Below are 23,703 nucleotides of genomic sequence, written 5' to 3'. Positions count from 1 at the left end.
GACTTGTTACGCAGGGCGGCGCTGCTCACTTCTGCTATGATTGTCAAATGGTGGAACATCCTTCCATGAATTCAGCACTTGAGACAGAAGGGCAAAGACATAAGGCCCATCAATGCTCTGCCCGGATTTTTAAAGGCACTGAAACAGACAACAGATGGATTCCTTAGTACCATCACTTTAAAAAGGTTTCAAAATACGTCCTTTTATGAAAATGTTCCTTATTGCATGATAAGTTGATCTTCATTTTCTTCACCTCAGGAATAGAACGGTCTTCCCTTTTCTGGTGTTTGCAATCTGTTCAGCCTTGCTACCTGAGATGGTGAAGGTGGTACATCTTGCCTGAAAGGACCTTTAGGAGGGGTATAATTAGGGTCCTGGATTTTCTTATATGAGTCATAGTTGCTAGACCCTTCAGAAGAAGTTTTTTTTTTTAGTTGTTGTTCTTTCCGCCTCTGCTCTTGACGGAGCAGTTCTTGTGTTTCTAGCATTACTCTGGCATTGAAGCCATGTCCCCCCATATAGCCATTCCTTGATCCTTGGTAGCTGGAGTATCTGGGATTTTCTTTTGCAGTCTGGAACCCTTCTCCAGGGGAATAGCTCTGCTCCCATGAGTCTTGCGATACAGAACTGGCATTTTTTCTACTTTGTCTGGAAAGAAAAATAGAAGAGGCTTTAAAGACATATGTTCTGGTTCCCTATGTACTATTACTGACAACAGTCCCTAAGAAGAGTGCTTCTGCAATGCCATCAGCTACAGAACTCTCCAGAGTAACGCTCTCTTCTGATCCAAATGAAGTATCTTGCCTGTTTTGTTGGGAGAACATGTCCTACTGAGTTGAGCTATATTTCAAGGCCTCTCCAGGAGGAATATGTCCCTGAAAACCTATTCAGTGCTACAACTACCATCATGTTCTCAAGCAAAAAGTACTACATTTCAGTTGCAAGGTAGGCAAGACCATACGCATGGCTGTGCTTCTTCAGAAACCAGAAAACAGCCAGCACTTGTAGAGTTACTCATGAAAGAATTAAATCTAGACTCATGCTTGGTTACAGTTTTTAAACACTGCTCTAACAGTGCACAAGTCAGAAGATAAAGCTCATTATTGATAGGTAGCTACACAGATGAGAGTAGCTTCCTCCCATTTCCAGAAGTAAGGAATTTTGTTCTATCAGGACTGTTTCCCAGAGTGCTATAGCTTTCATAAAACAAAAGGCAGAGATAACCTTTTTTGCCCATTTTTTGGCTCCAGGGGGTAGATAAATAAATCAAATACATCCAGGAATTACAAATTCTTATCTCTTTTCTCAATAAATCATCACATTATTTTAAAGACAGATTATGGTTTTGAAATAGCTTTAATTTACTATCAAGCTGCTGGACGCTTTTATGAATTTAAAATAAGATTGGTGAAGATAAAGTAAAACAATTTTGTGCTGCAGCAAAAGCTATACCCACTTTGAGATGAAAATTAGTGTACGAGAATCAAGCAGTAAAGCAAAATATATTGAGACATTAATCAATAAGAAAATAATTCAGTTGTCTATAATTGGCTTGGTTTTTCATGTCAACACACATGACTCAACGTGACCTCATCCAGTGAATACACAGTGGAGAGACCTGAGACATGGAGAATTTTTCTATCATGAGTAAAAAGCCACCTAATGTTTTTGCAATCTTCCTTCCACATGTGTGATTTGAAAATGACCACATCCATCTTATTTCATAACAGACTTCTGGATGAAAATTGTTATTCAGGGTGAATTTAAATCATTACAGCTTAAATTACAACACAATGTAAATTCTTATGTAAATCTTTATAGCTGTTCTTGGTATTCTTACATCCAGCTTTGCCAAGGAAATGATGTTTCTGAGCCATGTTTTATCACTCCCTGGAACAAGAGCAAACTGAATGAACCTCTGTAGGCTACGAAACTGTCAGGTTTTTGATCTAGAACAAGATAAATTTTAAGCACTAGAAAATTAACTTGGAGTTAAACACAGCTTGTACAGTTTCACATGGGACAAGAAGATGACTAGTTGAACTTATTTAATTTACTGACTGTTTTCTGGTACTTGTTCAAAATTAGCTGGCCCACTTCCCCTAGATTTCTGGGAAAATCCTTTAAAATTAGACTCAAGAGTTTATTTGCCTTCAGCACTAATGATCTGAAAGCACAAAGGGAAAAAAAGGAGACTCCTAAAGGCTATACAAGATGAAAAGCAACAAAGCACAAGAATGAAGCCAGTGCACAAACTTTAATCATTACAGTCACAGTTGCAACGTTAAGCTTTGGGACCTAAGCTTCAGAGCAACAGTAAGATTTCCTTAAAGATCAGTCACAGAGTTACGAGCAGCTTGTAAAGCTGAAGAACTGGGTGTCCCAGCTTTTTATAGCAGTATCCTGGTATTTAGTGTTCAGCTTTAGCCCCAGGTCCAGAAATTCTGTCTGCTCTCAGCACAGCTCTAATACCCAGCGTGCTCAAAGTCATGAAATTATCATTAATTACTCAGTAACTTGTATTGCTAGTTTGCCAGCCATTTCTCATGGTGAAAACCACTGAGAGTGACGTTTTCAGTCACTCTTCTCAAAACAAGCATTTCTATGACACAATGCAATGATTCCCAAATTTCTTGTAGATTCATTTTCTCCTTACAGTTATTAACTTATTCCACTGGAACCGCATTGCAACTGACTTCCTATACTGACTTTAAATACTACCAGCAACTGAGCAGAACAAGGTAAGTTAGTTTCAAGAACCATAGGTTTAAAACAAAAATAACTCCCTCAACTTAAAAGCAACGCTAGAGTTTGTGCTCCTCCCTTTAGTCTGTACACTGCTAGCAAAACTGAAAGAGAACTTCTTTAGACTGGATCTTAGGAAGAAGTTCTTCAGTATGAAGGTGGCGAGACTCTGGAATTGGCTGCCCAGGGAGGTCGTGGATGCCTCCTCCCTTGGGATGTTCAAGGCCTTAAGCAGCTGAGTCTGGTTAAGAGGTGTCCTTGCCCGTGGCAGGAGGGTTGGAGCAGATGATTCCAGCCAAAGACATTCTGTGATTCTCAGAAAAAGCAAGTTGGCATTAATAAGTGAGGTCACTTCAGGAGGAAGGTAGAGACAAGAAGCAAAGGGAATATAGAGATTTTCAAAATGACAAACTAACAATTTAAGAAAATAGAGGAACTTCTCATTTTTCTTTCCCACCTTCAAAACTCAACATGAAAAATTCAACACTGAAGGGTGTCATAGCATGTGAAAAACTGAGAGATCAGTTTTATTTTCAAAGATGTTGGTAGGATAAGAGTTCACGATTAGGAAACTTTGTTGAAGAGGCTTCTATTAGTTTCCAAAAAAAAAAAAAGAGAGTTTTGATACACTTGGTAAAACATGTGTTGTTATGAAGCACAAAAAATAATACAGCCTTGTTGGAAGGGAATTGACACCAGTAAAAGATTCTCCATTCAACCACTGCCACTAATACTTGAAAATGCAAAGACTAATTGCATAATGCTTAACTATAATACTTAATTTACAAGTTGGGAAAACTTTGAATAATTCTCAAAGCTAAATATCAAGTGAAAGACACAGTTCTCAAACAGATTAATTTTAAGAATCAAAGGATTTTTTAAAAATACAAATTTGTTTAGAAAAAATGTGTATTAATTTTCAGCATTCATTTTGTTTGCCCTAGTAACTTAGATAAAATTTACAAACTGGAAACTTGAAGGCCCCTGATTTTCTTGACAGAGTTTCTCAATTCCATATTCTTTTGTTTAGGGTTTTGAGATTATTTTTTTCTTTTCATTTTCTTCTATATTAGTATCACACATATGAAATTTCTACTCAGCAAGGAATTTGGCAACAGAAAAAAAAAATCATCTGACATGCCAAAAGAGGACAACCCATGCCATGCTCAGGAGACTTTTATTGCAGAAATTCTCACTGGATAGTGTCCCACAAAGAATAGCTTTGCTTTAATGCCTCAATTCTGTTGGGTGTTGAGTGTCATCATGCTCCACTGAAACCAGCTCTGAAGTTATACTCCGAAAATAAACAGCTACCACACGCTCTCACATGAGAAATTTTATGCCTCTTCCACACTGAATACATTCCACTTTATATCAATTCTAAACAAAAGCATCTGCACTAAATACAACATTTTCCTCCCACAAATGAAATCAGCTCCGGGCTGATATCCACAGAATAGCTTCAGACAGGTGCCATACCTGGGTAAGGAGCTGTACTGCCGCTGAGCTTGCTGGAAGCTCTCTCTTTCTTCTTGCCGCTGCCGCTGCATTTGAACCTCTACTGATACTGAGTGCCTGCCACTTTGTGAGTACGTCTTGGTGTTTGGCTGCAAAATGAAAATGAAAATCTCTTAAAGAAAGCAGAAGAATACCCACCAAAGCATTTAAACTGCTGTTGTACACGTACAGTTCGATTTTGTTTCAACAGGTGGTTCAAGTAGCTCCTTGAACGACAATTAGGTTAAATTCTGACTCATAGCAGTGGCCTGTGCCAGACATTCTGTTTCTCACCTACCACTTCTCAGATGTATCAGAAAAAAATATTGGTCCAGAATGGGTTATGATTTTCTAGTAACACTGTAATTTAATTTAAGTTGATATTCAGACACAGTAAATTAGCCTATCCATTGTAATGCTAAGCTTTACAGCCCACTGAGGATTGAGGGAGATGGAGCACAGGGGCTCTTTTGAACCTCACCAGTATGTATGGTGCTCAGGGTGCTGCTCTCCCTTAGTGGAGCCATCCTGTTTTGCTGTTGGAATAGACACACATCCTGGTTTTTTTCTGAGAGATAGGGAAACATGTTCTGGTTCAATATGATCAAATAGTTAAATTTAGCAAGTCTCTTGCAGAAAATGGGGAATCCTGTATCTCTGAGAAGGATTTTAGATAACATCTTAATGAGGTGACAACTTGAAACTTTGAGGCCAATACTAAAAGCAAGTGACAATAGATGGCCTTTGTGGGACTAGAGAGCATTACCAGTCAAGATCTGGCAGAATGGCTGGATTCAAACTTTGGTTTATGACCACTTTTCGTTTCACATTACTACTTTCTTCAGACTTTGTGATTTCAAGCTGCAAAACAGGGTGCCACTAAAGTCAAAGAATATTCTGGGCTTCCTGTTTTAATAATGATGTTTCACCTAACAGAGAAAGTGGGCATTATTTTATCTCCTTAAAGTTACCAGTTCCATTCAAAACACGTCAGTCTAATCACTGGGAGGTTAGGGAGCACAGCCACTTGTCGGAGCCTGGGACTGCAAAGACTTGCTTGCTTGCTGCATTTTTTGCAGCTTTATCTGTGCCTTCCCTCAAAACAAACATCTCTTGGGTTTTGCCATTATAATTTCTGCAGCAGAAAGATATCATAATGGCTCACAGTGATCTGTAAGATAAAAGGCTTTTCAAAAGCTTCCTGCATTGAAGACAAGTTTTAGAAACTAGAAAGTTGTCATTTGTGACATAAACTCCTTTGTCTTACTATACAGTCAAGTACCTGCAAGCAGTAAGAAACAAGAAATTTGAAACAGGTGCACAACTTTTAGAAACCTCATTTTTAGTAACAATACACTTCAGACAGAGCATCAGTCTCAGCTCTGCACTTAACAGATAAAATGTGGTGAAAAAGTGCAGTTCTCATTACAAGAAGATTATTGTGCAAGAGAATCAGAAGAGGAAAGCACAGAGTATGAGTAATGGAGAACTTGGGAGAATCCTTAATGCAACATTGATGTCTACTTCAGAACAGATTTATCCTGTAAAATCCTCTAATGAAAAATGCTTTAGGAGTGGTATGATGAAGCAACAAGCTGAGAAGAGAGAATTGTGTGACAGTCTTGTGGGAAATTTTCTTAGAGATGAATAAGCTGTACATATGTATGTCCAAACCAACAACCTCCACAGAGATTTCCTACTATATTAAATAAGGGCAACACATACAGAACAGTGTTTCAGTTATTGCATATGTCAACATTTCAAACTTTCTTGACTTTATTGAGAGTCTTTTGACATTTGGTATTTTATTGAAGGGCTCAGCTATGGAAGCGAGTGATTACCTGAAAATCACAAGATTTATTTGTGAATTCTCTCCAGTGTGGTTATAAGCAGCTTACAGAGAACCAGAGGGAAGCTCACAAGTTCCCATCTCAACTTCTCCATAAGGAATACAAACATTTAAACTGAGATTTTAGACCAAATCTCCTCATTTCATGGGTTCCACTTTAACAATGTTGGAAAGCTTGCAGCTACATTATGTCATATATGAGAAAGTAGTTATCACAGATAAGATATGAAATCAGAATTCCTCTTTAATTGAAAACACGGTTTCACTATTTTCAGTTCACTGTAAATACAGCAGACTTAAGGACTTTAGAGTACAGGGAATGGTTACATTACCAAACAGGTGGAGGAAGAATTGAGCTGCTGCTCAGTTCAGGGTTATATGAGACACTAAAACGCATCATCTAGAAAGCATGAATGCAAGTACACACACACACACACACACACACACATTTACAGGGAGTTGATTACCACAAAAGCCTTTACTAAAGCGACAAAGGCATTGAAAGCCCTAATGGACTATGAATGGACTAAGATCAAAACGTAGCTTCAGAGGTATTTTTTTAATGGACAACGGAATGAATGGTTAAAAAGAGGCAGAGACTATCACGCCTGTCTTCCTGCTGCAGTGCATGCCCAGAATGACTGGATCTGGAAAGTCAGGTCCAGATTTTCCACAGTTCACAAAGAATTTAGTCTAATTGTCAGCATCTGGGTCTGAAGACAGACATCTAAAATCCATTATCTGATTTTCTGAAGATATGCCTGTATGCCCTGTTAAACTAAGTGGATTTGCAATGCTTAACTAATCTGAAAAAGGATACTTATTTAGAGTCCTGTCTGCATGTTGCTCACATCTACAATAAGCTCTTCATATAATCAGATCTGCTATTTGATTGCAAGCATCCAAAAGTATGGCAATGAGACACAAAAATATTCCCTCTGTATGTAATCAAATACCACATAAGGTAACACACATAGTACACACACAGACAGGTATGGTAGGGGTTAGAAGGGACCTCTTCATGAATCCATGCTGACTACTCCTGATAATCTTTTCCTCCATGTACTTACAGATGACCTCCAGAATGAGCTGTTCAACCATCTTATTAATGTCATTCTTTCAAATCTTTTCAGTAAAAACCTCAGTGATCCTATAATGAATGCCTTTGATGTATGGTTATGATGATATAACATCTTAATATATTCCTTTTCTTAATCCTTAACTTGTTCAGAAAAAGGAAAATCTCCATACAGTGACTTATCTTTTCAATAGGCTTTCAATTAATAGTATCTAAAGCAAAAATACTGATATCATGAGTAAACTTAGTCTTCAAAAGAGAATTGATAAGTTTGTCTCAATCCCCAAAGTATACATTAATATATGTATTTATATAAAATAAACATAAAACACACACATCTGTATCCATGCACACTCCATTTATGTCAGCACAAAACAGAGGTAATTTAAAAAAGGTTGAACTGTTTTGACATCTTTCCACAGCAAGAAAAAAAACAAGTGCAAGGAATACACAGAACAGTAATTTCTGGTATCAACACAAGGCTAAGTACAATTATAACAACCTGAAATCATCCCACAAACCTGGCAACAGCTCAGTCTTCACAGCACAGATTGATAAGAACTCTGGCATTGTTTGCAATGAGCTGTATGACAAGCTCTGACCTTTTAAATCAGGATGTGGTCAAGGCCACAATAACAACCAAGGCTGCATTATACAAATAACTGTATGTTCTTGCCTTCCACAATACATTAAGTGGCAGTGATAGCTATTGCATTCAGCATTGCTCAACAACACTCTGCAGACAATCACTGAATCATTTTGGTTGGAAAAGACCTTCTAAGATCATTGTAAAACTGTGCTTTAAGATACATGAAACTACACAGCTCTCCTCTCAGAGGCATTAATTTAAAACCAGGGCTGCAAAGTGAAAGGTTTCTGCAGGTTTCTCACTTTATCACCTTTGTCACTTCACAAAAAATGTACCCCCATGGCTCATGTTGCACTGACCACTCTCAGCCATAAAGGGCATAAAAGCCTCTCTTTTTCCTAGTTAAAAGTAGCTGTCCACACAGAGTGGCATTTCTGAGAGCCCACGGAATGTAGCTCAGCATGGTGGCAGCACGGATCTTCCAAGATTGGCACAGATCAATGTTGCCACAGAGAGGAGATCATGGGGGTGATCTGCAGCACTGGGTTTTCAGGCAGATGCAACCAGTTAGGTGACAGGAGACCCATCAGTTGAGCTGACACACCTGACAGTCTATTACCACGCTGAGAAGATGGGAGAAATATTTACTCTGACTCTTAGAACTCCTTTGTGTTGATAAAGAAACAATTAATAGAGAGGTTACTAAAGGAACAAGTCTCTTAGTGTTTTCCTAGTTATTAAAAAAACTCCAATTAATTTAATACTTTAATAAATGTGCTATTTTTTTTCCCCAGCTTGAAACTCTGTGTTTAAACAAGAGATTTCAAGTTCACCTGGAAAGTTGGTAGACAAAAGGCTCCCCAAAAAGGCCCTGGTAATTATAGTTGAGCACTAATTAGGTAAGATTAAATGACCATGCCTGCTCTATATGCAAATGTGTTTGGCAGAGATGACAAGCAGCCCAATAACTGTATATATCAAAATTCAGAGGATAAAAAAACATTCAAAGGTTCTGGGAGATGTCTCTGAAAACTGTTTTTACTTCCATCTTTCTGTTTATGTTGCTATGGTGAACAGAATACAGAGCAACATTCCTTTTAAAAATTGCCAACAGGTGTGTGAATTAATTCAAGCACCATCTAAGAAGAAAATCCCATACCTTTCTGTAGCTTTTTATGGCTTTTATAGAGGAAGCTGTACAGGACAATTCTGTGTACAGCAGCAGCAAAAAGAAAATCTTCAGGATGGTAGAAAGAAACCACTGCCTGGGATATGTACCTGCACTGCATGTCTGTGGGCTATAAATATGGTTACCACTGAAATTATTTAAAATATTCTATCTTCATTTTCTGTTTCTCATAAATTAGTAGGCTGAAACTAGTGGGGAGAAAAAAAGTTTAAAGTACAACATTTTGAAGTCAGAGCCTAAATCTCAGCAAGAAATTGCTGCTATTTCATTAAATCCTTTGCAGGTTTGACACAGTTAAAAAGAAAGTATCTGTGAAAAGGCTGCCCTGCATAACTTTGGTTTCCTCTCTGAAACGGGGTGGGGTAGGAGAAGCAGCAATTTAGCCCCTAAGACATTCTTTATCTACTGCAATGCTCCATTAGGCATTGCCTCATACCTTGAATAAAATATCCTGAAAGTGACTCTTGAAATGGATTCATAATAGAAATAATTAATATGCTACTTCTCTTTCTCATTAATGTGTTGAGCAATTATATATAATTTACAGCCTGATATAAACTTTACAATGTTTGCTTTAAATATAGGCTGTTATTAATTTTTCCAGGTAAAATTGGTATGTTATGTTCCAAAGTACAGCAATAAAACTCAGGCTTTTGTCTTTTTGTCTGAAAGAATTTTAGGTTATTTAGAAATCGTCATGGCTTTGAATAGGTCAGGAACTTGAATACAGGGATAAGAAATGAGGACCAAAACCAGATTAAAAAGAATTTTCTTTTTTTTTAAATCTCTCTTCAAGGCAAGATCTACAAACCAACAAATAGCAGCAAAACCAAGCACAGTCCCTAATTTTTCTGAGCATTTATCTATCAGGCCATGCCAAAATACATTATTAAGACTTCTGGAGTTTTTCCTATGAAAATCATGCTCTTATTTACCTGTCACAAATCTGTGCACATAAATAACAATATACTCAGGCCAGTCAAGGTAGTATATTTATTTTGACCCGCTTAGATGTTATCTTTAGGGAACAAAATATTTTTATTTGACTTCTAAACATTTAAAGTAGAGTTTGCTTAGCTGTTCTCTCAACACCAGTTTTCTTCCACCATCCAAATAGATGACTGGAGATGAATGTACTTGTGAATGGAATTTGCCACTTTCCATTTTTAGCACTGATCTTTTTAATTATAGAGGAAGAAATAAGTGACTAACTTTTGTCTTTTCTGCATGTTTGTGGGTTGGTTTTGTGTTTTCTTTTACTGTTGACATGTTTCTACAAGCAAGAGTAGCAAGCAGTTGTAACATTTTTGATGGATTAAAAATGCTCTTTTTTTTTTTTTTAAATTGGATTGTTCACTTCCATGACATTTTAGGCTGTACTTTTGTTATTGAAGGTAGGGATCTGCTAAGTAAAATGCAATTGGAAAAAAATACAAGATACAGAACAAATTGCAACCAAAATCCCCCAATCTAGAGCTGTTGCAAGGAAGGATAGACATCAGCAGACCCAACACTGCCCAGAAAAAGTACAAAGAAGAGAAGCTCAAGTTTGCTACCAAACAGAAAAATCAGCTGTATTAAAAAAAAAAAAAAATCCTTCCTCATTATAAAAATGTCATAGCAACAGCAAGGGCCTTAAATATTATCAGACAATTCTACATGCCCAGATACACATTTCTGCAAACTCTGACTGGAATTAACAAGAGCAGGATTAAAACGGAATTTTTTTCCCCATGTAACATCAGGCATACAGTATTGCCCTTGAAACACTCTGGTACCTTGTTTTTTGAAACAGGACAAATAAGGAAAAAGCCACATAAGAAAATAAATAAATAAATTATGAAGCCTGTGAAAGTTACCTTAAAATACACAAATGCAAAAATCTTTTCATAAAGCTTTGACTCAACTGGTGGATTTGCAGAACTAGTGGATTTTAGAGATGGCTTGATCTTGCAACAGTTAGTCAGTTATTAAATCTTAACAGCCTGTCATTCAAATGGCCTCGAGCAGAAACGTTGTGCTGCTTAAGAGGCAGTGTCACCTCATTCCACCGCTATCACTTCTTTGTGTCTGTTCAGCTGCTTGATGCTGCATGAACGCTCGCAGGCAGTCGAGTATTTTGTTTACTGGCAGGGCGACTACAGCCAGGCAAGAAGTCCAGCTCTGTCTTATTGCTCATCTGCACAGAAGTAACCTCACCTGATGGGCACATCCAGAAAGGCATGGGGTCAGGTGCAGGTCTTTCTGCCCCGGGTATAGCTCACAGCCCACACGATGCAGTGCTCCAAGGGTGTGGAGATCTGCCTCCAACCCATGGAGGAGAACAAAGGCATTTGTCACAGGTAACCAGACTCCTGTGTCACAGGCCATTAATAGTCTGCCATGGATTGGAGTTGGAGACGTTTGCAGGATCATTTTGGTAATATATTAGCAGGTTTTTGAGCTGTTGAGCTCCTCTGAATATCCTCAGAGCTGCCAGATTTCAGTCAGTATCAATTACTCACACTGCAAACTCTGTGTTCATTTACACCTCCTTAAAGTAACCAATAGTCTCATATGGTATCAGCACTTTGTTCCCTATCCTCAACCCTCCCATCAGCCTGTTAATGAAAAATGCAAACTACTTATCACCTCATAGCACACACTTCTTGGTGGATGGGTTTTTCCTCTTTCTAGCCAAAACAGGTCAGAGTTGGCTGCTGTCTTGTGGCTCAGGGGCTTCTCTGGATGTAAAGCCTTTTGTTTATGTAGGCTGTGTAACCCATTTCCCTCAGGTGAAAACACACTTTTCTACAGGTGCACTTTTCACTGCTGTGGTTTGTAACCAACAGCCCACAGATGGAGAAGACTGAAAAGACATTGATCAATGTATCTAAGCATTTTCCTGCACATGCATTATAAACCATTTTTGCATTTTTCTGTGTCACTGGTATTTAATAATACATCTGGATCTGTTTTGAGGGGATGTCTTAAAGTCCATCATTTCAGACTAGTATGTTTAAGTAACACATACTCCTTAAGAGAGATGGTTATGGCTCCTTAACACTGCAATGACTGTGAACAGCTGAAATGGATGAGATCGTTGCTTTATCCTTTCCAAGCATTGTGAGCTTGAAAGGCTGGAGTACAGGATGGGAAAAAATGAAATAATTATCATTAAAAAATGCTCTGGGCAATTTTTTTTTTAAGTACTTATCTAAAATAAAACATGTGGTCACCTATGTATTTAGCAACAGAGCAGCTCTTACAAATGCAACAATAAGCTTCAGAATTAATATTAATACATTTAAGATGAATTAGTCACTTTGAGCTCATTTGCATGATCTATAGAAGGGGAGTAAATAGAGAGATCCTATTTGTTTGAATAAGAGAAAAAGGAAAGGTCAGTGTTCTGACCCACAATTTAGGAAATTATTCCATTCCTAAGGTAATCAGCCTGTCATCTAAATAATTCCCTCCTCGCTCATTACAAGAAACTATAATAAAAGCCAAGTTGCCTGTCTAAAGTTGCTATGGCATTTAGATATACAGCAATTTGGCCCATGACCTTCAGTAGTTCAGTTCCAAGTCTTCAAGAGTGCAAGTTTTTCTCACACAGTTTTCCCAAGAATGCTGCTCAGATCTCTCAATTGGAGACTAAACAGCAGTTGTATAATGGAAAGTACCTCCTACACCCAGTCCCCTTTCACCCCCAAACTGCTACACTGTAACTGTGATGAGCTATCACATTATCTTCACCACATTGTATCAAAAACATCTGGCCATAAAATAAATGTTTATTTTATTTATTCAATTTCAGAGAAGGTTAGAGGTTTTCTAACTTGGGAGAAAAAGAAGACTACGTCCTGTGTTAAGCAGTACTAAGTCATTCAGGGATACGTTTACCTTTGCTCCTCTCCATGCTCCATGTCAAAAATACCACAGCTTAAAGCTGGTGAATTTAAGAGAGATGAAGAAAAAAAGACTTAATAAAAGTAAAAAAAAATCTTCTATATACAGGCAAAGAAAGATGCCATGTGCATTATGATGTTACCTAGGTTGTTCTCAGTGACTGAATACACACAGATATAGATCTCCAGCTATTTCCACCTTGGTCTCACGTGCATCATAATGATAAGTAACAACAAGCCATTACCCATACTAGCTTCAGAGGAAGCTGTCAGAGTTTCTACTGCTGTCATCATCTAGCTCCCTTCTTTTTAGAAGTGCAGACAAATTGTGCACTGTCTTTACTGTGGAATTTTAAACAAAAATACATATTTGTCTCGTATTTAAAGGATCCTCATTTAGGATACATAATTGATTAAAAGGCAGCACTGATTCATTCAATTATGTTAAACAAGATAAGCACATGGATTTAAATAATTTTATCATATTGCTGGATCAGACTGAACAGAATTTAATGATCAATTAGGACATATATCTCAAGACAGAACTGTCTTGGCTAATACAAGTGGCAAAGGGGTACTGTTAAGAAGCAGTCTATTATGTATATCTCCTTTTTTACTCTGAAAATACGTAGCTCTTCCTGTAAAGGGGAAGATTTAAGTGCATAACAGTGATATTGTTTCAGAGAAAATACCATTTACACGGTTACATGTTCCCTCTAAACAATTCATCATTAGTGTGTGTTTTATTCTCATTTTCCTAAAAAACTTCAGTATAATTGATATTGCTTTTAAGGCAAAAAAAATCCAAGTAACAGAACCAAGGGTCTAAACACAGAGCAAATAATGCTATATGCACACAGGACAGGTGGCTGAAGAAATTTACAAATCTAATCAGCCTCCATGAACCAAAAATGAGGATAACAGAAAGGACACAAGAGTGGAAGCAGAGGACACTGAATCTCTATGGGTTGGCTGCTGACCAGCTAGAGACAGCAGGAGTCAGCCAAACTTTCCAGGCTCAACAGGCTCCACACGCTTACCCATGGCTGCTCAAAGCTGTAAGTCCGTCTCCTGTCTTCCACGTCCTCATCTTGCTTTGCCTGTTGAAATTCTTGTCTCAGGCGCTGTATCCGGTCATGATTGTTAGGGGTTGATCTGTTGCTAAAAGAGGAAGGATGGAAATGATCAATATACTTAGGAACTGCCATCTGTGCCTGTCATTTCTTAGCATGGGACTGTTACTACAGTGCAGAAGTACAGACTTAAAAATAATTTCCAAGGATTTAGTACAGAAATCTTTAGTATTTTTAAGATGATTACTGCTGCTTGACTTATAAAGAAACTTGAGATGGTGTAAGGAAAAGATGCATGAGGCTATTCCTAAAACTTATCAAAAGTTACTGGCATTTTTTTCAGTCAATGTTCCTCCTCGAAATGAAGCAGAATGCGTGTGTCAGCATCAGACTTACCAGAGAGGGAAATTAAGAGAAAAGTCCTAATGATCTCTGCTACTGAATAAACATGAATGATACTTTTCTCCAATCAATAAACTGCAGTGCTGTCTGATCTTTAGTCATATCAAGTTCATTACAATGTCTGAAGGCCCTACCTATATAAAATCTGATTATTTTCCCCAGTCAATAAGTTCCTGTTATCCCTTAGTTCTGTTTTTATCAAGTCTTTCAAACTGATGAGTCTGAAAGCATTGAAAAGCTTGGGGGCCTGTGAAACGCAATCCATTTGATGGTGTGGTGTGCAGGAACACCACAGGTCTCCAGGCAGCAGTCCAGTGCCAGCAGACCTTGTGGATGCTGTCTTCTGGAGAGACCCACAACCCACCCCAACTGCACAACCAAACCCTGAAATTCTTCAAACCCATCAATTTTTACACTGTATCTATCACAGGTAATCTGCTCTCCATAACACAAGTTTATGTGGAACCATAATGAAATCTGCCCAGGAATGGCTTATTGCATGGGGCAGAGGGAGCAGGTATTTATGAATCTCGTCGCTGTTCCCCCAGCTGCCAGGCTCACACCTGACTCCTACAGCTCCCATCATGTTTCAAACATGTCACTGTAGGAACCATAGGAAGCCTGACAAACAGATATATTATATCAAGACTAACCAGAAGCATCTTAATCTCTTACTATGGCCTTCTTAAGCTCAGCATTTCACAGTTTATTTCGTAAGAGCTGATGAAGAATGGTCAGCTGTTTGTTTGGAAAGAGAAATCTTCAGGGAGGCAACAGAAAACAATTCCATAGATTCCTGTTCTTGGACACAGGACACAATAAAACACAGTGAGTTTATGTTCCATGTCTTCTCTCATACCAAACAAAAGATCACAGAATGGCTTAGTCTGGAAAGGACCTCAGAGATCATCTCCTCCAACCTCCCTGCCATGGGCAGAGACACCTCTCAACTAGACTCAGTGGTTCAAGGCCTCATCCAACCTGGCCTTGAACACCCCTAGGGAGGAGGTATCCACATCCTCCCTGGGCAGCTTATTCCAGAGTCTCATCAACCTTGCACTGAAGAACTTCTTGCTAAGTTCCAGTCTAACCCTGCTCTCCCTCAGCTTAAAACCATTCCCCCTTGTCCTGTCTCTAGACACCCTTTTGAAAGTCCCTCTCCAGGCTTCTTCCTGGAGGTACTGGAAAGCAGCTTAATGTCCCTCCAGAATCTCCCCTTCTCCAGGCTGAACAATCCCAGCTCCCTCAGCCTAACCTCATAGCAGAGGGGTACCAGCCCTCGGATCATCTTTGTGGCCTCCTCTGGACTTGCTGCAATAGCTCTGTGTTCTGGAGTCCATTTGTGACTGGTTTCCATGTCTTTTGGGACTGGTAAATGGTGTGGATTGAAGGCTGTAGGTGTTTGAGATGTTACCTCCCACTCTTTTCAGTGCCATTAGACAGAGCTTGGTTGGCAAAACAAACAAAGAAACAAATTAGCTTGGTTCCAGCAAAGGCTAAGTTTTGAAGAGGTCTGGAGTTTTTTTCTTTTCTTTGAAACTAAATTTAGCAAAGTGTTTTCTTCCCCCCCCCCCCTTTTTTTTTTTTTCAACTGGGAGCTTTAAGAAATGCTTTATCTAGAGAGTAGGTCAAATTCTATGTGCAAATTGCCACTTTGGAAAGTAGTTAAAGAAAGCCTTATTTAGAACAGATTGAAATGAAATATTGTGGCATTTTCAAAACTTCCACTTTGTTGTAGGTGTGTTGCTAATCCTGTTTCCTTAATTCAACATAATTTAGTGGAACAGCTTATCTCCATTTCCAGTTTTGGGTTATGTAAATTTATTCCTTTACTATATAGCCATTTGTTGGGTTTGTTGTTGTTTTTTCCCCATGCATATTTTAAATGCTATCATCACAATCCAATACAAGCTACACAAAATATTTCAAAATGGCCTGTTGATTTTTAAAACTGCTATTGTTAATCTAGCAAACAAGTAGTCCAATGCTTTCTACATAGTAACTTTTGTAAGATAAATTGCACTTAAGTGTAACAAATTACTTTAAATATTAGTATTTCAGGTATAAGAATATATGTCTAAAAGAGACATGGCATTGAACTTCAGGGCAAAATTATCAGAAAAGCACTGCGTGCAGACAGCTTGAAGCACTCAGGATGATCAGTAAGTAATCAGCCTTCCTTCATCAAGTTTTTTTTTCAAACTCTGAGGGATGGCAGTGATCCATTGACACTGGAGCAGTTATCCACTGGCAAAGAAATACAGGAGACACTAAAAGTACTGAACTAAACCCTGTGCATTATAAGGAAGAGACACTCTATCAGCCCCAAAAGGGGCCACTGGAAGGGGTTTTATAGATCTGAGGACTTCAGTACATTTTGTGATTAAAACAATTACATCAACAGAGGAGCAGCAAGAAAACAGTGCCTATGCCAGGAAGCCAAAATATATGTACCCTCCCAAGCAGCAAATGCATGAATTTGACATCCTTTACACTGCAGATGTGGAACAACAAAGGGCAAGGAAGATCCTGCATTTATGTTAAACTTGCTCCCAGACTTAAGAAGAACTTGGTCTAAAGCTGACTTAAGAAAAGTTATTCAAAGTTATTAAAAGGTTTGCAAATGGCAGAGAAGATAAATCTTTTTCACATTATTTCTGTTTTATCTGAAAAGCGAGGAACATGACCCAAATTTAGAAAATTGCAAAAGAATTGAATTATGAAAAAGGCCTACTTCAGAGAAAACAAAAAGCTACATTAAAAGACAAATCTACTGCTACCTCTACTCAAATTTCTTTGTACTAAAGAAGTCTGTGAGACACAGAAAGTGAGGTGAAGTCAGCAGTTTTTGAATAATAATTAAAAATCCCAACATTGTTATTTAGAAGAGGAAAAGGTAAACATTTTGAGAAGGGCTAGGATACCCTTAAGAAAAGGTTATTTGAGGTCTTAGACTATATCTCAGGCTGGCTGCATCTTGATTCCATTTTCCTCTCAACCTTTTTCTGATACTCTAGGCTAAATTAGTCAGCTGCCCTAACTTTCCCACCAGCAGATCTCTATCCTGGCCTGCTATGCTGTCTCCAGCTGCTTTTCATGCCTCTCTTCATCCAGTAAATTTCATCATTACTGCTTTTTTGCAGTCTCCCACTGCACTCAGGGAACACTTGGTGTACTTGCTTGATAGCTCATTCAACCCCCAGCCAACAATTACTACTTCCAGAAGGAGAGAAATGCAAAAATAATAATCACAATAAACAGCTGTCACAAATAAAATTTTGGAGTCAAAAGTGCAAACCTAACTTTATTCCTTTTCAGGTTCTGAGATAATGTTTTATCTACAACTCCTGGTGTAAGTCGCATTATTACCCCTTGGGATGGGTCTAAACAAATTATATCCAGTGTGAAAAGTCCTTAGCAAGTCTAAAGCAAAATTAATTTTGACTTACTGGATTAATTCATTCAAGAGAGGCAGGGTCATTACAACAGATTAGGATGCAGGGCTGCAGGAGTTCCTCCTGCTTAAATTCCTGTTTGGCTTTTGCAGATGTATGGTGCAAGTCCTTGAATATTTAACTGAATGTACCATGTTTTGTTTGAGTTTTTCATTCATATGAACTTAAAATCTGAAGGTAAATTCACCTCAAAGAATTCAGGACTACTAGTAGGAAGGAAGGAGTTTAACTTCAAATCCATACAAAGTCTATTGAATATTTGACCTAAGTTAGTCTTAAACTTTTTAGCAAAAATGGAATTACTGCTCTCTACAAACCCTTCCCTCTGCCTACTTCTTAACAGAAGAGCTGTCAACTTAGGGACAACAATTAGCACCTCCTAACATCAGATGCAAGTGATGGTCTTCTTGCAGAGGGCTGTCATTACTAAATGATCTTAAATACAATAATAAACAAGGAAAGGTTTTTAGGGCCAAAGTTAACTTGGGTTGCAAAGTCCCTAGAGCTTCCTTGTAGCACATGCTTAGCATCCCACCGCCTTCCTACTGCAGATGGCACATTTCACAATCAGCTATTTTGTGGGCCTCGCTTTAAAACACAGACCCACAGGCATGGGCTAAAAATGCAACTCTAAGCAAAGCTTAGCCAGGCCAGAGCTGTCACATATTTCCAGAAACAAGTAGCTGAAGCAATGACCATCATAGTCTCAGATCATTAAGCAATGTCTCTGTGTGATGTCATGTACAGAGTTGTAATCCCTTCAAAACAGAAAGATTTTCAGTGTTATAAAGTAGATACAAACATGCTACTGACCAGGGATGACTAAAGCTTTGGAAAAAAAAATAAACTGACCTGAAAAAGCATGGAAAAGGGTCCTAACAACATCACCAAGCAGTTGTAACATGACTAGAAATACCCAAAAGGTTAGTAAACAAACAGTGTTCTTTACACCTTGAAATCTTCTAACATAGATTGGATCTGCCAGGGACTCACTGGACTGACCAGATGCTTAGATCTCTGGATAGCAGTTACAAACCACAGATGGGTTCTTATTCACTCCAAGCTGGCAAATAACTATCACCTCTGTATAAAATAAATTCCTTTCCATTTGGACAGATTACTCTCATCATATTAAAAACCAAGAGGTCTACCTGTGTCTACAGTTAGAGAGGAGCAGAAAAAGAGTTTATTTCCATCCCATTGAGGTTTAACGACATCCTCACTCTGGTGGCATTGCCTTCATTAGGCTCGAGGTGAGGAGAAAGTTGTTCACAGAGTGATCTGCCATTGGAATGTGCTGCCCAGGGAGGTGGTGGAGTCACTGTCCCTGGAGGTGTTCAAAAAAGGATTGGACGTGGCACGTGAAGCCATGGTTTAGTTAGTCATGAGGTGCTGGGTGATACGTTGGACCTGATGATCTCTGAGGTCTTTTCCAACCTTGTTGATTCTCTGATTCACTGGCAGCATGCATCCATGCCAAAGTTCAGAACTAGCTGAACATCTACAAAATCAACCCCTCCTTTCCTGGCTTGAGCAGGATGAAAACAGCCCAACAGAAAGCAGACTGTTTATAATCTAATATAAAAGCCTCTGCTACATTTAATGAAAGTCGAGCACCCTCTCGCCACGGTGCTTACCCCAAGCAGATGGATTTGTCTGTTTTGGATGGCCCTCGAGGCTGCACAAGCAGAAACTGTCAAGTTGTTGCAAAATGCCACAGACATAAAATAAAATGAAAGTATGCTCTTTACCAGGCTTAAAGTTAGCACCATGCTCCAATGCATGGTCTGCTGGTGTGTTGACATTAAAAGGATTTGTTAATCGTCAGTGACACAGATGACTCTGCCCACACACCGTGGGGTTGGAGAGGGCTGAGCAGCAGTCTGCACCATCTTATTTCTGCCACCATCTTGCCAGAGCAGGTCTTTTCTTATCCCTTTGCTCTGAGGCTTCTTTTTTGACATCTAAATACCAGTCCTCAAACATACACTAGTGTAATCATTTCGCTGGTCCTCTCCTTCCAGTGTGCCCTTCTCCGAAACACCAGGCAATAGGTTTTCCATGTAGTTGTGGATGTTAACATGCACAGACAGAAGGAACAACAGCCAGCACTCTATAGAAGAACTGCTGTGTGACTACAGAATCATTATAGTCAGTCTGAGAAAAAAAAAAAATCAGCTGAGCAAGAGATCAAATTTGTTAGAATACAAAGGTACTTGTAACATGGCGCAGTTATAGCTTGGAAGCTATAAGGTTTATCCTACACTATTTTGTTTTCTTAAGTTTCAAAGAACTTATTATGAATAAAGCACTAAAAGGTGAGGGAGAGGTGAAAAAAAAAAAGGAAAGGAAGAAAAATGTATCAGTTACAAAACTGCAACTAAAAATAACTTTTCTGCTTCATTAAGTTTTATCAGCTAGTATCTCGGGGTTTTACACCCAAACCACAGGTCATAAATTCATAGTAAATCCCCCATATGTTCACCAAACACTTGAATTCAATTTCTCTTCTAGTTGTAAGAAAGGGAATGTGCTGCTCAAATTAATTATGCATGCAAAGATAGTTTCTAACAAGGGCAGCTTCTTGTATGCTGAAGGGTATACATCCTATCTGAATTCCACCCCCCCACACCCTCCCCAGATCTCTTTCAGTGTTGGCTTATTTCTACTGTTCAAGAGGTTATAGAAATCCTTCTCTCTTGCCATTTCATATTTGCTAAATGAACATAAAGCATTACATATCCTTTAAAGTCTGCAGTTTTTAAAGGCAGCTGAATTCAGGGATTGGCTTAATGTGACAGGCCAGATCTAACATATTACCTGCATACATACCCACACATTTCATCATATTAATGCCATCAAACCAAGGATTTAAATCCTAGGATTTTTGTCAATATGTATGCATGTGAAATCAGCTCATCAGGAGGTTTCCTGTCATTCTGTTTATGTTCACAGTGGTAGTCATCAGTTCCAATACCACAAAGAAGTTAGGCAAGTCCCCAAATGCACTGCACTTGCTTTCTTCAGTGAAAGAAATTAATTTCCAAATGTTGGCATTGTGATTTGTTCATCATTTCACACCAATTTCGACAGAGTAAATCATTAAAAATCAAAACCATACATCTCTGCTGTCTGGGTTAAAAAAGTTCTCTCAAACACTCCTAATTCGGCACTCGCTTCTGACGCAATGCTCATAAACAACGCAGAGAGCTGGAGCTGATAGGGAGGTCACCTCACCACAACAGTCTCTTCAAACTCTCCAGACTAAATTTCACTCTGAGTCCCTCTGTGGCCCTTGTGTAGCAGGGCCATCATTTTACAGCCAGTGAAATCTGAAGAATGCACCCAAGACCCTTTTTATTGCCACCATCACTCTTCCTTATTAGCCTGTCAGAGCCTGCACACCGGAGACAGAAATCCAGTCTTACTTTTCAGGGGAATTCTTCCACTAAAAAGAAGACCAGACTTTAGGAGTTTGCTATAAACTTCTGAAAAGAGATACTCAGCTACTGGGTTATCATGCAGTCTAAGCCTTACTTTGGAGCTGTTAGATTTTACAGACAGAAGCCAAGCCAATTTTCAGCCACACACCACTTGCTACAGCCACTGTCATAGGCTACTGTATTTTCTGAGTAAAACAAAACCAAAAAAACCCACCCCCAAACAAACAAAAAACTCAAACAAAAATCTCAAACAAACAAACAAAAAAACCCCCAAGAAAACAAACAGAAAAACCAACCCCCAAACAATAAAGGGAACACCACATTTAACCTAAAAGAAAATAAATGACATCTAGCTGTGAATTTCTCTTAAAGGTGTTAAGAAAAGGCAAAAAATACACATAGAAAGATTTAATAAATTATGGGAAAAGAACAAAAATATTGGTGGTCAAGCAAAGGAGAAATTTACATTTTTTATTCTAAATAAACTATAAAATTACTTCAAAGGCAGGTGGGGAGAAGTGAGCTTTTAATTCATAAGTATCTTCCTATTCTAACTGGAACAGACAATGATGGCTCCAGCACTGCTAGGTCTGATGAACATCCACAATTAGTCATCACAGGCTATTTTGTGTCAGTACAAGGAGGGTTGCTTGGCACAGTAACACGAAGGAATTTAACAAAGACCACAGAGAAGAAATCCTCTCCTGGACCTAGCTGGATATCCCTGTGCCAGCAGAAGGGATCATTGGAGAGATCCCTCATGGGCTTCAGGCCACGTCAGCTTTTGTTTAAACTAATCCAGCTGCTTTGCTGGAAGCTATTTAGGGAGAGCTCCGTCTAATCTCTCTGGATGAGATGTGGGGGCAGAAACCTTCAGGAGAGGGACAGCAGCAGGGGAGCAGCTACTTCACAAAGCAGAGAAGCTATCTGCAAAAAGGGCAGTCTGTCCATGGGCCCCACCACCTGTATAGTGTGGATGTTGTTGGGTGGGTATAGCCCAGCTCCCTCTGGCACACCTCAGATGACTCAGCCACTACTGTGTGGTGGCAGTACACTTCATAGTATAAAATCTTCAGAGCCCAACTCTAGCCAACAAAAACAGTGGAGAAAAAGTCTATGTCTTTTTATGGGAGGAGTCTAAGACATAAAAAGATAGAAAAAAAAATTAAAATCCTTGAAGCATTAGATTGGAAGAATTCACCAAAAGTAAGTAATATTTTAAAAAATAAATGAAAATGGTGAAATTTAGGTTGTTGCAATGCAAAACCCCCTTTTTTAAAAATGGTATATAGGTTAGTTGATCACAGAATCACTATGGTTGGAAAAGACCTTTAAGATCATCAAGTCCAACCAGTTTTTAACTCTACCAGGAACATATCCTTGAGCACCATTATCTAGACAGCTGCACTGACATTAATTATACTGGAAACCTCAAATATACTTTATGTTGTTTTATTTCTCTTTAACCACAGAAAATGCTTAGAAAATAGGTACCAGGGTGTTGCAAGGAGTAAAACACAACAGAATGTTTTTGACTCTTATGAACATCTACCCTCACTAAAAATGGCATCCTATTTTCAAGCATCACTAGAGCTACAGTACCAAGCAGCACCTCACTAGATAAACAGTGATGCATAGACAGGCATCTTTTAAAATGCCCAAATATTTTAAAAGATAATACACTGGGCAAAGTTCACAAGGCTCCCACAGTCCTTACTGGCTGTTAACATAATTATGGTATCATTATATCTGCTCTTTGCAAGAGGGACTATTGCATTATAAATCTCCAAATAATATTTTGATTGATTTTATGTTATATCTTACTCTAACTATAGGCTGTTTTCCAGGTGCAAAATGAGAAGCTGTCCACTAAAATCAGACAAGCAAAAACGATTGCCCTAAGGACAGCCAGGCTGGGGCAAAGCTTCACACAGTTTATGAAAGCTGAAACTTGGGGAGACTCTCTCTGCTAGAAGCATTACATCTGAAAGTCTGTATGAAACAAGAAGAAATGTGGAATCATTGTTTTACTTTTGGTATTAAATAATCTGCAACCCCTAAATAAAAGTTTCGATCTGAGGTTACTGTTAAGATATTATTTCATCCTTTCATGCCTTTCCCACATGACTTAACCAAGAAAAAAATAAAATCAAAGCTAAGATTGACTACTTGAATTGGTGCCTACATTCACATGACTGTTGCCACCTTATGAAGCTGATCACCAAGATTTACATCGATTAGCAGAAAAACTAATTAAGATTTTTAATTAGGTATTATTTGCAGATGGAGGTTTAAAAAAGTCTCAGTATGATAGTTTGCACACAACTGATTTCTGGATAAATCCTTTTAGCAATTTATTGTAAAGATGAGGACTTTAATAAATAGATGTTTTAATCGTGCTTTACCACCACACTGTCTTCATTAACTTTAAACCTAGAAATTGCCATAAAATTAAAGTTGTATTTGAAAAAAAAAAAACAAACCCAACAATTT

The 23,703-nt window shown here is 38.5% G+C and overlaps 1 protein-coding gene across 8 annotated transcripts in view; it reads right to left on the bottom strand.

Moving 5' to 3' along the window:
• Nucleotides 1-248: 248 nt before the first annotated feature.
• The window catches only part of PARD3 (par-3 family cell polarity regulator), a 415,339-nt gene continuing 391,884 nt past the window's right edge, over nt 249-23,703 (bottom strand). For all 8 annotated transcript variants that reach the window (XM_054389981.1, XM_054389984.1, XM_054389980.1 and 5 more), the window contains 3 exons: nt 13,878-13,998; nt 4,225-4,352; nt 249-648 (listed from right to left, as the gene is read on the bottom strand). In XM_054389981.1, coding sequence (XP_054245956.1) covers nt 255-648; nt 4,225-4,352; nt 13,878-13,998 — 643 coding nt within the window. In that variant the 3' untranslated portion in view covers nt 249-254. The remainder of the gene's footprint in view (nt 649-4,224; nt 4,353-13,877; nt 13,999-23,703) is intronic.

The sequence above is a fragment of the Indicator indicator genome, chromosome 20, assembly GCF_027791375.1.
Source record: "Indicator indicator isolate 239-I01 chromosome 20, UM_Iind_1.1, whole genome shotgun sequence".
In the NCBI taxonomy this organism is placed as follows: Eukaryota; Metazoa; Chordata; class Aves; order Piciformes; family Indicatoridae; genus Indicator; species Indicator indicator.
Note: the sequence above shows the minus strand (reverse complement) of the source record. Positions and strands in the feature narration are given on the sequence as shown.